This window comes from Corvus moneduloides, chromosome 7, assembly GCF_009650955.1.
Source record: "Corvus moneduloides isolate bCorMon1 chromosome 7, bCorMon1.pri, whole genome shotgun sequence".
NCBI lineage: Eukaryota > Metazoa > Chordata > Aves > Passeriformes > Corvidae > Corvus > Corvus moneduloides.
The window spans coordinates 12,621,943-12,635,037 of NC_045482.1; the positions used below are offsets into that span (position 1 = coordinate 12,621,943).

The window sequence follows — 13,095 nt, forward strand, 5'->3', positions numbered from 1 at the left end:
TGAAGAGATACTTATGTGTTATTTAATGACAAAACATCCATACCTATACATAAATGTACAGGATTTAACTTTCCTGTTTGAGGAATTGGCTAGCAATATTTATATGAGTGTAAGATTTGTTAACTGTGTATGTATTTGTACACCTCTGTAGAAGCATATTTCTTTAAGACAAAAAATAATAATTTTTTGTGGTTGCACACAAGGACTTAGGTTAATGAAACTGGATAGTTAAACCATGAAGTCGATTTTTCAAGTGATGTGTGTGCCAGTGGTTTGCCTGGGTTACAGCAGTGATTAGACAAAATCATGGGGCAAAATTGTACCACAGGAATTATTTTAAACACAAATATGAAAATTCAGATATTTCTGGGCTGCTTATGAAAGGAAGCTGGATAAATATCACCGTGTATTTACCATACTGCTGGATTTTTTTTCCTGAGCTTTGTTATTAATCATTGTTAGATACAGGATGTTGGGCTGCTTGGGTCATTGGTCTGTCCCCATAGAGCTGTCCTTGTGTTCTGTTGTCGGGTTCCAGCATGCTCAGAGTCCGTGTCATCAGTATCTCTGGAACAAACTCAGTTTATCTCAAAGAACTAAATGTGCTGCTTTTGCAAAACTGTCATGTCTTCTTTGCATCTTTGAACTGAGAGGAAGTGGTTGAGTGATGATGAAATCTAGTGTTCTGGGTTTTGTTTTCATTTGCTGCTAAGATGCTTCAGACATTTTAACTGAAACATCTTATAGTTGTTCTCAGATCCGAAGCTCAAAAGTACTTGGTAAACATGAAGTAACTTCATTTGGAACTTGGTCTGGAGTGTCATCACTTGAAAATTGAATGGAAAAATAAATCTGCTTTAGATTAAAGTATTAATATATTGAGCATATGAGCAGCTTAACTTCTCAATGTTGTTTGTATCAGCAGGATGCTTTATTCAGCTTCAAAAGCCAAGGAGATGTGGATTTACTTTGCCTGTGTCCTTTATATCTTTGCAAAGCAGAATAAATCTGTGCTTTAAGAGTTGTACAGTTCTTTTGAAGTTACCCTCTAGCCTGTTACAGTCTCCTTACTAAAGCTGTAAACAGTTGAAATACCACAGCCAAGAAGGTCCATCTTGAGGAATTTATTTGCGTGGTGTGGTGAAGAAGATACAGCTGGTAGGAGTCATGTGCTAATGTAATGCAGCCTGTCTTTAAAATAAATACTGAAGGGAAAAATCCTGACCACCCTTCCCCCTCCTTCCTCCCAAATGTCAGGACTTAAGTTTTCTTCTATTCAGTTGGGTATGTTATGTGTGTAGTCTAGTATATGTATACTCTCGTTAGGTAGGGACCAAGTTAATTGTCGTTTTGTCCTGTTGCTTGTGAATATTTGGGATTGGTCGCTGCTTTAAAGAATGTGCTGTGTGCATGAGAGCATTATCATGTGGCTGTGACAGTTCATTGTCCAATACTATCTGTCTACCTGAAGGGTTGTAGTGGGCAACTGAGCATCTTGAAGCTTTCTTTGGGATAGGAGGTAGATTTCTAAAATGCCGGGAGCTCTGTCTTTTTGAATTTCATCATGTGATTAGTGCCAAATTTTGTTTCACATATCTGGTGTTTTTTTCTGCCCGAAGCATACTACTGTAGACTAACAATAGTAATTTTATTTCATTTATATGTTGTCTTATAAGCCTTTAAAACAAATTGATTTACTTCAAGATGTCTGCATGACAGAGTTGCATAATGCAAATTCTGTCTGGTGATTGTGTAAGAAGATGACTAATATATTTATAAAGCACTGCTGGCATGTGCTTAAATATCAAGTATTTTCTAGATGTGTGTGGTTGTTAGTTCAGTGCTTTTGGACATACTCAGATGAAAATGATGGGAGGGTGTATGTGTGTTTTGTATCTGTGTATGCAATGACAAATCAAGCAAATTGTCTCATATAAAAGGCTAAGCTGTACTCCTGGAGCAACATGCTGAAATTTTTCTGCAGTGAGTAATAAAGTGATAAGGAGGCAAGGATTTCTTGAGAACTTAGCTGTTATCTTGCAACAGCATTAGAACTTGTAACACTAAATTTGTAAGACCTAAAGACAACACCTATGGCAATCTCTTGGCAGGAGGCAAAAATAACCTTTTATAACCTTTTCAGGTCACCTTGTAATGGAAGAAAGTGGAGCTGACCATGGCATTGCTATGGAAGGATCTAACGATTTGTTCATAGGCAGCTGTCATGGTACAGAAGACTCAGAAACAAACGATCAGGTTTTTCAGGTGAGGTACAAATGCTTTGTCCTTTTAGATGCTTCCTTTACATCCACTCTGATGAGTTTAAAATATGCTATTTCATCAGTGCAGGGGTCTTTTCTTGCCTTTAGAGTAATACATCATGTCTTTTAAGAATGTACATCCTTCCCTTGGATTCCTGTGCCATTCAGTTTTGAACTGATGCATACCCAGATGTTACATGTAATGACAACCTTCAGTAATTATGTCCTGTTACAGTGCTGAAGAAATGCATGTTTTATTTTGTCAACCCTTTAAAAAAAAGAATACTTTATAACGTGTTGGAGTAGGAGAGGTTCAGAACAGGTGAAAATGAGGTCACATTGCTTAGTGACCAAATGTCACCAACAAAGAGTCCAGGGACACAGGATGTGTGTAGGTATTGGGGGAGAGGAGTCTTCCATGTATTTTTTATCAGATATTGCCAGATATTTCTATTCAAGGAGATTTCTGTGCATGAATGCTCTTCTGCAGAATGTTCTTCTAACATAAAATGTCACTCAGGTAGTGATTTGTGTGCTTATGGTGTCTGCACAACGTCTTTAACACAACAAGTGCCATTTGTTTGTTGCTGCTTTTCTGGTGTAGTTCACAGCAGACAGTTTCAGCACAGAAAATTTATACCTGCAGAATTTTTGATTAAGTTATTTAGATCAAATCTGACTTTATATAAAATTTAGAAACATTTTTCCTCATTCTTTGATTTGTAGTGTATTAATTTTTGTCACAAAAATGACAGAGTTGTTTGTGCAGTTGCTGCAAGAGATACAACAAATTGCAGCCCTTCTTGCACTGGCCAGGTGACAGTCTGACATGTTATTGTACACAGGGACTGCCTATTTTTCCATTATTTTTACATGCTTAATGTTTGTGTTGTCAGAGTTTCAACAACACAAATATTTGTGCCTATGCACTTAAATTTAATGAAAATGGGAGGTACTTTAAGACTTTGGTTCTGCAAATTTGATGAGGATAAGCTCTATTTTTAAAAGATTTTGTCTGGTTCTTGGCCTTGTGCTGTACCATTCTTGGCCTTGAATTGGAGGTTGTGTTGCTTGTGTTTCTGTGGTGGTAAAGAATGTAAAAATTGTGTAGAGATTTTTTCTTCATAGCTAAATGCACGTATGGAAAGGCCAAGTGGAATAGTATCTGGGATTTCTTTTGAAGTCAAATTAAGTTGGTGAATATTTTACAGTTTTGGTTTTGGTGTAAGTCTTCTCAGTTTCTGGGCAGATTTGAGACATTTTAAAGTGATAAGTGGTTTTGGGAAGTAGATTTTGAGCAAAAGGGATTTTCTTTTGCCTTGGTAGAGAGGCTTCATTCTAGGAAGCAGGAGTATGAATACTTTTTCAGCATGGAAATGGAGAACAACAGTAGAGCTGCTAATGTTGGCTTCTTGATCAGAAGGACAAGAGTTCCCTCTGAGTATACTGTATAGCACACTGGTTTTAAATGTTCTTTTCTCTTTCTTGTTTTGTTGTTTTTTTTTTTTTTTTTTCTTCATAGAGGTTGCTACTCAAAGTACATTTTACTGTTTTTCCTCTGTGAAAGCAACTAACGTGCATGGATTCCAGGGATCCGTTGTTTGGCCAGAGCGACTCTCCCACAGCCCTGCCCATCGCAGTGCCTCTCTCGGGCAGTTCTCCACCATTGGCTGTGCCGGCGCGGCCGCCCCAGCCACGGTCCCATTGTGCAGAGGAATTCCAGCTGGCAGAGCAGCCCAGGCAGCCCCTCTGTGAGCTGCAGCCCCTGGGAGGGCCCAGTGCACCCATGGTGAGTGTGTCTGCAGGCAGGGCTGGGGCTGTGTTCACAGATGAGGGAGCTCTTTGAAGAACTCTCTTACGTGGTGCTTTGTTGTAGCAACAGCTGATTCAGACTTTATCTCTAGCAACAAGGTGGAGCTTTTCAGTGGTACAGTTCATGCTCCAGTTGCCCTTCTTCAGGTAGGCACGTTCTGTCTGCAGCCATTACTAATTTTATTAAACAACAGCTGATGTCTTTTGTCAGTATCAAGCCTGGATGCTGTAGTGTGATAAGATCTTGTACTTCTGCTGCTGCTGTTTTCTCTATGTTCCCTGGATAAGTCACTCTGGTTTTTTTTGGGAAATCAGAACATTAGCAGTAAGCTAAGTCATTACATCTCACATTTCCCCCAGCCCTCAAATAATTTTCTTAAAATGTTGCTTTGTAATTTGTAACATCTATTTTGTAAAAAACATAACTCTCTCCCCCAGAGTCCTTTGTAATTACGGGTAAATATACCATAAGGAGTTGTTTAAGTTTTTCAGAATCCAATGTGATTTAATTAGTATTTTTTTTTAAGTCCTGGAGCTTTTCTTCTCCTCTGCTTTTGCATGAAGTGCTGCCCATAGAGGTCAGTTTCTTAGGAGTAAAGGTCAAAATTTTTACGTTATGAGTAGTTCTGCTAGTCCATGAATGAGGTTACGGTGAATCCAGCTATGAATGGCTTTCAGGTGTTTGATAGCTTTAATAATAGTGTTGTAAGTTTCAAATAAATGTGTAATTCATTGTAGAATCGGATAAGGTTGTGTGGTTTTATTCTTTCCTTAATTAAAGGGCTATTTTAAAAGGGGAAATTGATTTTAAGAAATGGACAATAAAGAGATAGTTTTTTTATTATGTAAAATCAAGTAAATATACAGGCCCTAATTCTAAGCAAAATATTTCCTGTTCTGGTAATAATCAAACCCAGTTGTGCTGCATGATCACCATACAAACTAATGCCATTCATGCTTCTCTGTGACTGCCTTACAGATGATTGTTGCCAGCCAGTCAGAAAATGGACAGGTGCTGCATGTCATTCCTTCTGCCCAGCCAGGAGTGACCCAAGTGATTATTCCCCCAGGTCAGCTTCTGGATGTGACCAGCACACAGGGTGAGTTTAACCTGTGGGACTTGAGGGTTTGTGCTCCTGTGAGTAAGCACATCCTGCATGGTCTTTTTTAAGCACCTTGTTTCCTTTCCTTGGTCAGTTTTAAGACAAAATACACACAGATTCTGCTTTCTGAATTATGAATCTGGTACCTCACACACCACACTTTCTGTTGGGCAAAACCTTATTGAAGAAGAGCTATTATACCACTTTTCTGAAGGGCACGTGGTGGGTAGATTGGCATATCAAGCACAGAGTTGTTTCTTGCCTTATTTACCATTAATAAGGATATTTGTGCCATTGGCTGTCCTATCAGCTTCAAATTTTCACTATTTGTTTACTTCATTTTGAATGAAGTCGTTAATTCCTGTAGTGCAGACAGGCCAGAAGAACATTAAATCTTCTGTTCCAGAGATCACTGGTGATGATGCATCTTTTGTGAAGCTAGGAATGAATCACTTAGGTAGAAATCCAGTTCCCAGTCAAGGAAAATGAGATGTAACTTTCCATTCATTGGAATGTGTTAATTGTCACATTTTAAGCATGTGCACAACTAGAAGTGCAACTTTTCAGGTTTTCTCTAGAAAATGGACGTACTGAAATCTGAAAGCATTGATTATTCATCTGCAATCCTTGCTGGATGGCAGAACACTGTGTACTAGTTTGCGTTCACAGAGTAAGACTGAGAATGAGGTGGTCACATTTTGTTAAACTCTCAAATGTTTTTTAAACTGTTTTTCATTCTCTCTATAAAATTCTCAAAATTTGAGCACTGGTTGAGTGTTCCTGTGGAATGATAGCTCACAGTAAGACTAGAGTCCTGGTGCTGGGTGGATAGAAGAAAGATTTGAGGTTCAAGGCGTGATCATTTAGGGTTGCAATATCGTTTCATGACCTTGCATTGAAAGGCTTGTTCCTGCCCTAATGCTCAACCTTCCCTCCGTCTCCAGCTCTTGCAGGGGTAAGACCAAGTTTGGTTACAGCAGACTCTTACATTACTTTGAAGTCAACTGTGAGCCTTTAGTTACAAAACAATTGCTGCTACTCTTTGAAAGCACTAACTTCCAGTACTAAATAGCAGTTTTGCATTTCCATTTTTCATTCAACATGGGGTTTGCTATCCCAGTATTTGAATACATGTTCTACAACAGTGATACAGGTGTCATTTGTGGGATTTTTTTTTTGTTTGTTTTGTTTGGTTCTTTTTGTGACATACTGAGTAAAAGATTTTGCAGTTATTTGGTCTTTAAAAGACAGTTAGGAAGACTGGTCAGCAGTTTACTGTGGAGGTGAAAGAGGAAGGAGAATGGCCTGTCAGCCTGTTTCACTTGTCTGCACATGGTGGTAATGCATGGAAGGGTGCAGACTTCAGAGTAGCCTGTAGTGTCTTAAGGGCACGTCTCTGTGGGAGGAGCCTGTGCTTTGAGCCAGAGTGGTGTTAATCCGAGTGCGCACTTATGAATCTTCTTATAGAGCTTTCCTGTGGATCCATTTCTGTACTGTGTTAATAGCTTACCACTCTCTCTCTGGATGAGGGAAGGAAGCTTTCATAATTGAAGGGCAAAAATCCTTCATCTAAAGAGACCTTGTGTGTTTATGTTGAGACCAAAATATTGAACGTCTGCTTTCACAGTTTTCCATTATGTTTTTGTTTAACTGTACACACAGCCTTCAATTTAGGAGCAATTTTTGGCTTGTGGATTGCTCCCTATTACCAAGAAAGGCTAAAACATTTGTTCTAACAGCATGTCAGATTCAATTACAAGAGGCCTGTTTTTCTTGTTTAAGTGTTCTTTTCTAAGTACAAAGCAGTATCATTATCTCATTTTTTCTTATTTTAAAAGCAACCAGTATGTGACTTGCAGCTGAACAAAATACTTGGGCAATCGTATGTGGATTCCTGGAAGCAGAGTAATTTGCAAGTTGTTCTGATTATTTGCTTTGTTGTGGAAGGATTCATAAGCAGTAGCACAGCTATCGGAGTCCTTAAATATAAGCAACCTTATCAAGTGTATCTTCATATTTGTGCCAGGAGTTCGAGCACTGATTCACAACGATTAGATTACTTTATCACCTATAAAACTTATTTCCTATGTCAAAAGGCTTGCTTTAACAGCACACAAAGTTTAATCATAGCTTGTTTTTCCCCATTCTACATTCAGTTATTAACCAAGAAGCTGCTTTATTTTTATAAAGATATTTCAGAAGAGAAGTGTGGTGATGGGAATCTGCAGACTGTGGTGGTGGCTTCTATAGCAGACAGTGCAAGCAGTTACATTCTACATCCACAGGCATCTCTCACTGTATCGAAAAAAACAACTACCAGGTAGGTCAGGGGTTAAAAGGATGAACAATCACTTTGATCCAGTGCTACCACTGCCTTTTTTTCTTGCAGTTTGTTTTTGCAGTGGTTATCACAAAATTACCATGGAACAGAGGTTATGAACCCGCAGTGTTAGTGAGTGATGTGTAGCTAACTGTGTTTCCAGGCAGCTTTTGTGTGTGCCGGCGCAATAGGGAAAGCAGTTCAAGTACCTGTATTCCAGAGATATATTCTGACCACAGCAATAGGTGGACATTTAAAGTAAATCAATGCCAATTACTGAAATGACTTTAAACAGATACTGTTACTGCCTGCCTGGAGTTGAAAGTGACCGAGTGAAGGAACTGCAGGGAAAGTTGATGTTTGAGGGAGTAGAGTTTCTTGGATGAATGTACTAAAACCTATACAAACCATGCTTCCACAAGAACAGTTACTTGTAGAGGTGAATTTTTTAGATGGAGTTTTCAATAGCTGTCATTAACTTTGAGAGCCTCATCTTTGTTCTCTGGATAACTTCTTCAGTGTCCTCTGATAAAATATGAGAAAGCTGCTGCTAATGGTGTGTGTTGGTGAAATGCTTAGGCAGATTGATCAGCTAAGTTTCCAAAGTTTGTTAGTTGTTAGGTATTCTTCACTTGATATCCACTCAAATCTCTCCCCATGCTAAATGTTGCCTACTGTTTTAATTCTGAATACTCTGGAATTCCTTTTTACTTCAAAAAATCCTCACAACCTCAACCCAACCAAATAAAGGAACAGCAACAATGAAAAGTGACAACAACAACAAAAAACTCCCAAAGAAGGCATTTGCTCTGTGGACTGCAAGCTGGGTTTGCATTGGTTTATGTTCTTTAGAAATCAAGTAGTAGAAAAGATCAGAGTAATCTCACTAAAACAGAAATTATATATATTCAAGAAACATGTAAAACAAAGAGAGAAGTTTGTGAATGTGTGATGTGTGAACACAGTCTGTGCATGTCAGAAAAATAATCTTGGAAGTGAGATATATTTGTGTAGACAGGAGGCAATACACTTGTTTTGGAGTAATAAGCAGTGAGTTATCATTGTTTCTGCCCCAGAATTTAGGGAATGGAGAAACTAGGTTTAAATAGTTACTGGAACTGTTTTTCAGTAATTTAAAGTAAATTAAAATGTGCAGCATGCGACAAGTGTTGGATATTGGTTTTAATCTTCAGCATTTTACCATCATTTTGCATAAGAAAATTATCAAGACAATCAGCTGGTCTATTTCACCATGTTTTGTCTGCTGTTGTCAGGTAGCAGTACTAAGAATACTGAATGTTTGGAGAAGTTGAATGTAGAAAACAGTGGGTTTTTTTAATACTTTGATTCACTGTAAATTATTTTAACAGTGAAATAGAATATGAAGAAAATGAACCACAGGTTTTTAAGGCATATTGATAAAATATCCATAGTTTGATCATATGCTCTAGGGTTATACGTAATACACTGATTTGATGTTACCTGTAGTTTAGTCAAAATTGTAGCTTTTCTGAATGTCTGTATAAACTTCTATTTTTTTTTGTTTTTTTCAGGGTAGTGGAAAATCCTTTTCCTATCCCTCTTCAACCATTGCCACTAAACACACCTGCATGGGCGCGCCGTCTCAGGAGCTGTGAGGTGGGCCACAAAGAATTATGACTTGGTGTTTTATCATCTAGCTCTAAGATAATGGTCCTATTCTGTGAAAGGAATAGGTCATAGCTGTAGAAGTGTTCAAGCTTCCTGGTATATAGCACCGGGACTGCTAGAACAGTTAAACACATAAAATGCTGTGAAATCCCTTTCTAATTTGAGAATTTTAGAACAACTGACCACTACCAGCTCCTGAAGTAAAAAAAGTGCTGCTGAAAACCTGATACCTTGTAGTGCTGGGAAGAGCCATTGTGCGCCATGGTAGAGTTTGCTCCTGAGCTACTGTGCAAACTTTGCTGAGTTCTGCAACTGTTCATATTGGTTTGTGTTATCCCATAGAAATCAAAATCCATATGACTGGCCAGTGTCAAGTCTGAGACTTAATGCACCCTAATATCAATATTTTACTAAGGATTCCTATTTTAGATATTCTTGCTGATTTTTCTTTTTTTTTTTTTTTTTTTTTTTTTGGTCCCAGCAGGTTAGGTTACATGTGTTTGTTTTCTCTTTTGTTAAAAAATGCTCAGTCTTTATTCTGTGTGATGGTTTTTGACCTAAACAGAACTCTTCCTCTATTTGCGTATTGTTAGGTGTCTGCAGAACTGTCCAGATGACTAGGATGCTATCAGCAGCTAGAATGCATCATAAGTCACTTAACAGGAAGGCAGGGGAGATGGGAAGTTTCCTGAGAGATCAACTATCCCTTCCTCCTACTATCAAACTCTTCCTGATAGATGTTTATTTTACTTTCTCTTAATACTTTTTAGAAGGAAAGCTCATACTCTCTAGCTGCTTAATCTCTTTTGATATTTCTACCACTTCTTTTTTTTTTCTTCCTATTGGCTTGGCCATTGATAACTAGAAGTTGCAGTTTGAGGGACCTAGAAATTGAATTTCTCTCAATCTACTTAGAAACAATTTTTAAAATAAATATATTCATCTATTTCTCTTGTGTTATGCCATTTGTTTAATACAAATGGTACTGTCCACTCTTATGTCCACATAAGTGTTAAGAAGTCAGAAAATTAATAGCATGAATTTTTCCATGGTGGAAACACCATTTTTATAGAACCAATTTCTTAATTCAGTTGGCCAGTTAGTTGATAAAGTTCACAGTGTTTTTAGCATTATGTGGTATATTCTTTCCTGTCTTAACATCAATGTGGCTTATCTGAATCATTTATTATTGGTATTGTATTATTGGAGGACTTATGATCTGCTTTGTCTATCTATTACAAGAAATTTCACCTGCTGTGCTTTAAAATTCACAGCAGCATTTACAGAAAAGATCTTATTTTTAAAGAAAAGGAAATAGAAGTAATGTCTGTTTGAATGTGTTCTGAGGACACAAACATTTCCCTCTGCTGCTCAGCAGAACTGTTGCTTGTATATGCTAATCCTCCCTGATCCACCGGAGAGAGCTGGGGTGTATGTGCCTTTTTTGGGGCACAGACTGGAGACACTGGGATTTTGAGGTGTTGTTTATCTTTTAGGTGTCAAAATCTTTTGTTACTAGTAACAGAATTGAAGGGTCCTACTGAATTTGGAGATCCAGTTTGGAGAGATGCCGGTGAATACATCAGCTCACAACTCTACTCTTTCAGTTGTCTGCCGGAACTGAAACAAACTTAAAACAGTGTTGAGGTCTCTGTGACTCACACAAGATGTCAGCAGGTGAAGCCGCTGCACTCCGAAGGGCAGTGACTCCTTCAGCAGTTAGTACTGCAGGCAAACAGCAGTAAAAGCTGCAGTCATCCAAATTACCACCAAGCTCTGTGTTTGGTGTCAGTTCCCTACTGCCTTGAAAAGTTCAGCTTACACTTGCTGTGTCTGGGCTGCAAAATGCCTCTGCTACCCTGCTGCTGTTAGTTTCCTTGAGGAAAACTGCAGTCTTGGTGTGTGTACTTTAGGGTAAGCTTGTATGTACCTTTGCTGAGGCAAGGCCAGGAGAGAGGGAAGGAATTGCTCCTGTTTTTTGGCTTGAACCTTGGAGTTAAAGGGCTGGAGAGAATGCAATTACTTCAAGGTAATTACTTGTTAGAGAGTTAATTTCAAACCAGTTACTTTCAATAACCTATTTAGTTTTCAGTGGTCCGATCAGAATGCATTTCCTGCATGTATCAGCATACTGAAATAAAATGTTGTTGAAAACTGCATTAATTAACTGTACAAAATAAGGTTAATTTATTTGTCTGAAGAAGATAGTCTCATTTGTCTGTTTTTTCCCTGCTTGTAGAAAGCAGGAATCTTACATGCTTTATGGTTTTCTTCTCCTCCTCCTCCTCTCCCACCAATTTAGGGGAAATGATCTAACTTGTGCAAAAGTAAAGCCAGAATAGGAGAGAGTGCCTTAACTTTTGCTGCTTTTCTGGCAGAACAGTTTTATCAGTCTTCTCATCTCTCTAGAATAAGGTCAGTGACCTATTTATAGTGACAGGTATAAGATACGGGAAAAAAATCACATCTGGGTTGTGCAGTACTTATTATGTACAGTGGTGCTGTAATCCCTCTTCTGAAAGGCAGTGTCCCAGGTTTCTGGAAAGAACAAAGTTCTGGTACTTCTCAGGCTGCTTTGCTTCTCCTGAATTTTTCAGGTCAAGTTTTGGACAGAAGTGTTATTTATAACTTCTGGCTAAACAGTTGCCACTGTCTCTTGCTCCCCACAGCCGTGAGTGGAGCCTGTGCTGACTTGGTTAGCTGCTGCAGCAGTGCCTGCAGAGCAGCGAGCTCTGAGGTGTGAGCAGCTCATGTCTCAGTGACTCACACCTGGTGCACACACGACCCTCTGCGTCTGGCCTTGCACTATCAGCAGCACTGTGCTGGCCCAGTTCATTCACAAGATCTTCACTGGTTCTTCGTTGACTTTAGGTCTTGCTAACCACAGACCTTCTGTTTTTCTTAGAAAGGCATGAGGCTGGTCTTAAGCAGTTGTCACTAAGGTATCTGTGTGCTAATCTTGGAGAGACACCATTGCTCCTTTTGCTGTCAGTATTAGTTAAACATCTGGCTGTTCTTTCACTGAAGGTGGCAAATCTATCAGACCTTAGTACTCATTCACCGTGTGTTTATCCCACAGATACACTGTAAGATTGAGCTGGCAAACTACTGTGGCTGTTACAGTTGGTTACAGCCTGACCCTGAGCTGCATATGAACAGAAGCAAGCATGGAATTCTGGGTTTTGATGGAAAGTTCTTCTCTGTCCCAGTAATTTTGTTGCTTGCTGGCTGGCCCTGGTAGACCAGCACTGAACCAACTGTGATGGCACTGAGTAGCTGGGTAACTACTTTGAGTCAAGTTAGATGCAGTTTTTGTGGAGTTGCCCAGACATTAGCAGAGTTCATTGACATCCTCATCAGTTTGCACGTGGCAAATCTGGTATATTATGTTGTGTAATGTTGAGAATCAAGAGTGCCTCGAAGGTTGGGAGGGATGCTGTGTGAGACATTCAGTTCAAAGTTAGTGCACTAAGTAGGCGAGACAGTTACTGGTGCTGTGGGCGGGTGCATTCTGCTCCAGCTTGGTGCAGTGTGCGTGTGTTGCAGTAGATGCAGAGACAATTATTAGTGATTCAGAGATTCTCTATGGCAGTCAAGTGAAAAACTTCATCTAACAGTAATTTGTCTAGTCAGTGACTGCCACTGAAGTGTGTGTTGGGGGTAAACCTCAGGAGTGAAGTTGTCCTCTGGAAATCAGAGTTGTAGTGTGTGTGACTGTAACCTTTTCAGGGGTTCTTTGTGTTCTTAGGGTCTTGGATGGCTGACAAACTCGTGACCTCAGTGGGGACTGCTCTTGTGTTAGATCCTGTAGTAAATCTCTTTATGAGGATACTACTGTGGGGACAAAAATCATGGAATGCAAAAATCTGGGCCTATGTTCTCACCTGCCGGAGTCCCTGACTGCTTTTGTTTTTTTGTGTAATGTTCAGCAGTCAGGTGGGTGAATAAT

General features: G+C 39.1%; 1 protein-coding gene across 26 annotated transcripts in view; it reads left to right on the forward strand.

Moving 5' to 3' along the window:
• The window catches only part of CARF (calcium responsive transcription factor), a 38,957-nt gene that overhangs the window by 1,568 nt on the left and 24,294 nt on the right, over window positions 1-13,095 (forward strand). For 21 of the 26 annotated variants that reach the window (XR_004241156.1, XR_004241158.1, XR_004241161.1 and 18 more), the window contains exons 2-6: window positions 2,144-2,265; window positions 3,829-4,050; window positions 5,053-5,173; window positions 7,367-7,496; window positions 9,050-9,134. Coding sequence is in view for 1 of the 26 variants with exons in the window: in XM_032114100.1 (XP_031969991.1) it covers window positions 2,144-2,265; window positions 3,829-4,050; window positions 5,053-5,173; window positions 7,367-7,496; window positions 9,050-9,134 (680 nt within the window). In the remaining 25 variants the exon portion in view is untranslated. Of the gene's footprint in view, window positions 1-166; window positions 1,159-2,143; window positions 2,266-3,783; window positions 4,051-4,198; window positions 4,221-5,052; window positions 5,174-7,366; window positions 7,497-9,049; window positions 9,135-13,095 lie in introns of those variants that run through there. The other 5 variants (XR_004241177.1, XR_004241180.1, XR_004241179.1 and 2 more) reach the window with 5 other exon arrangements.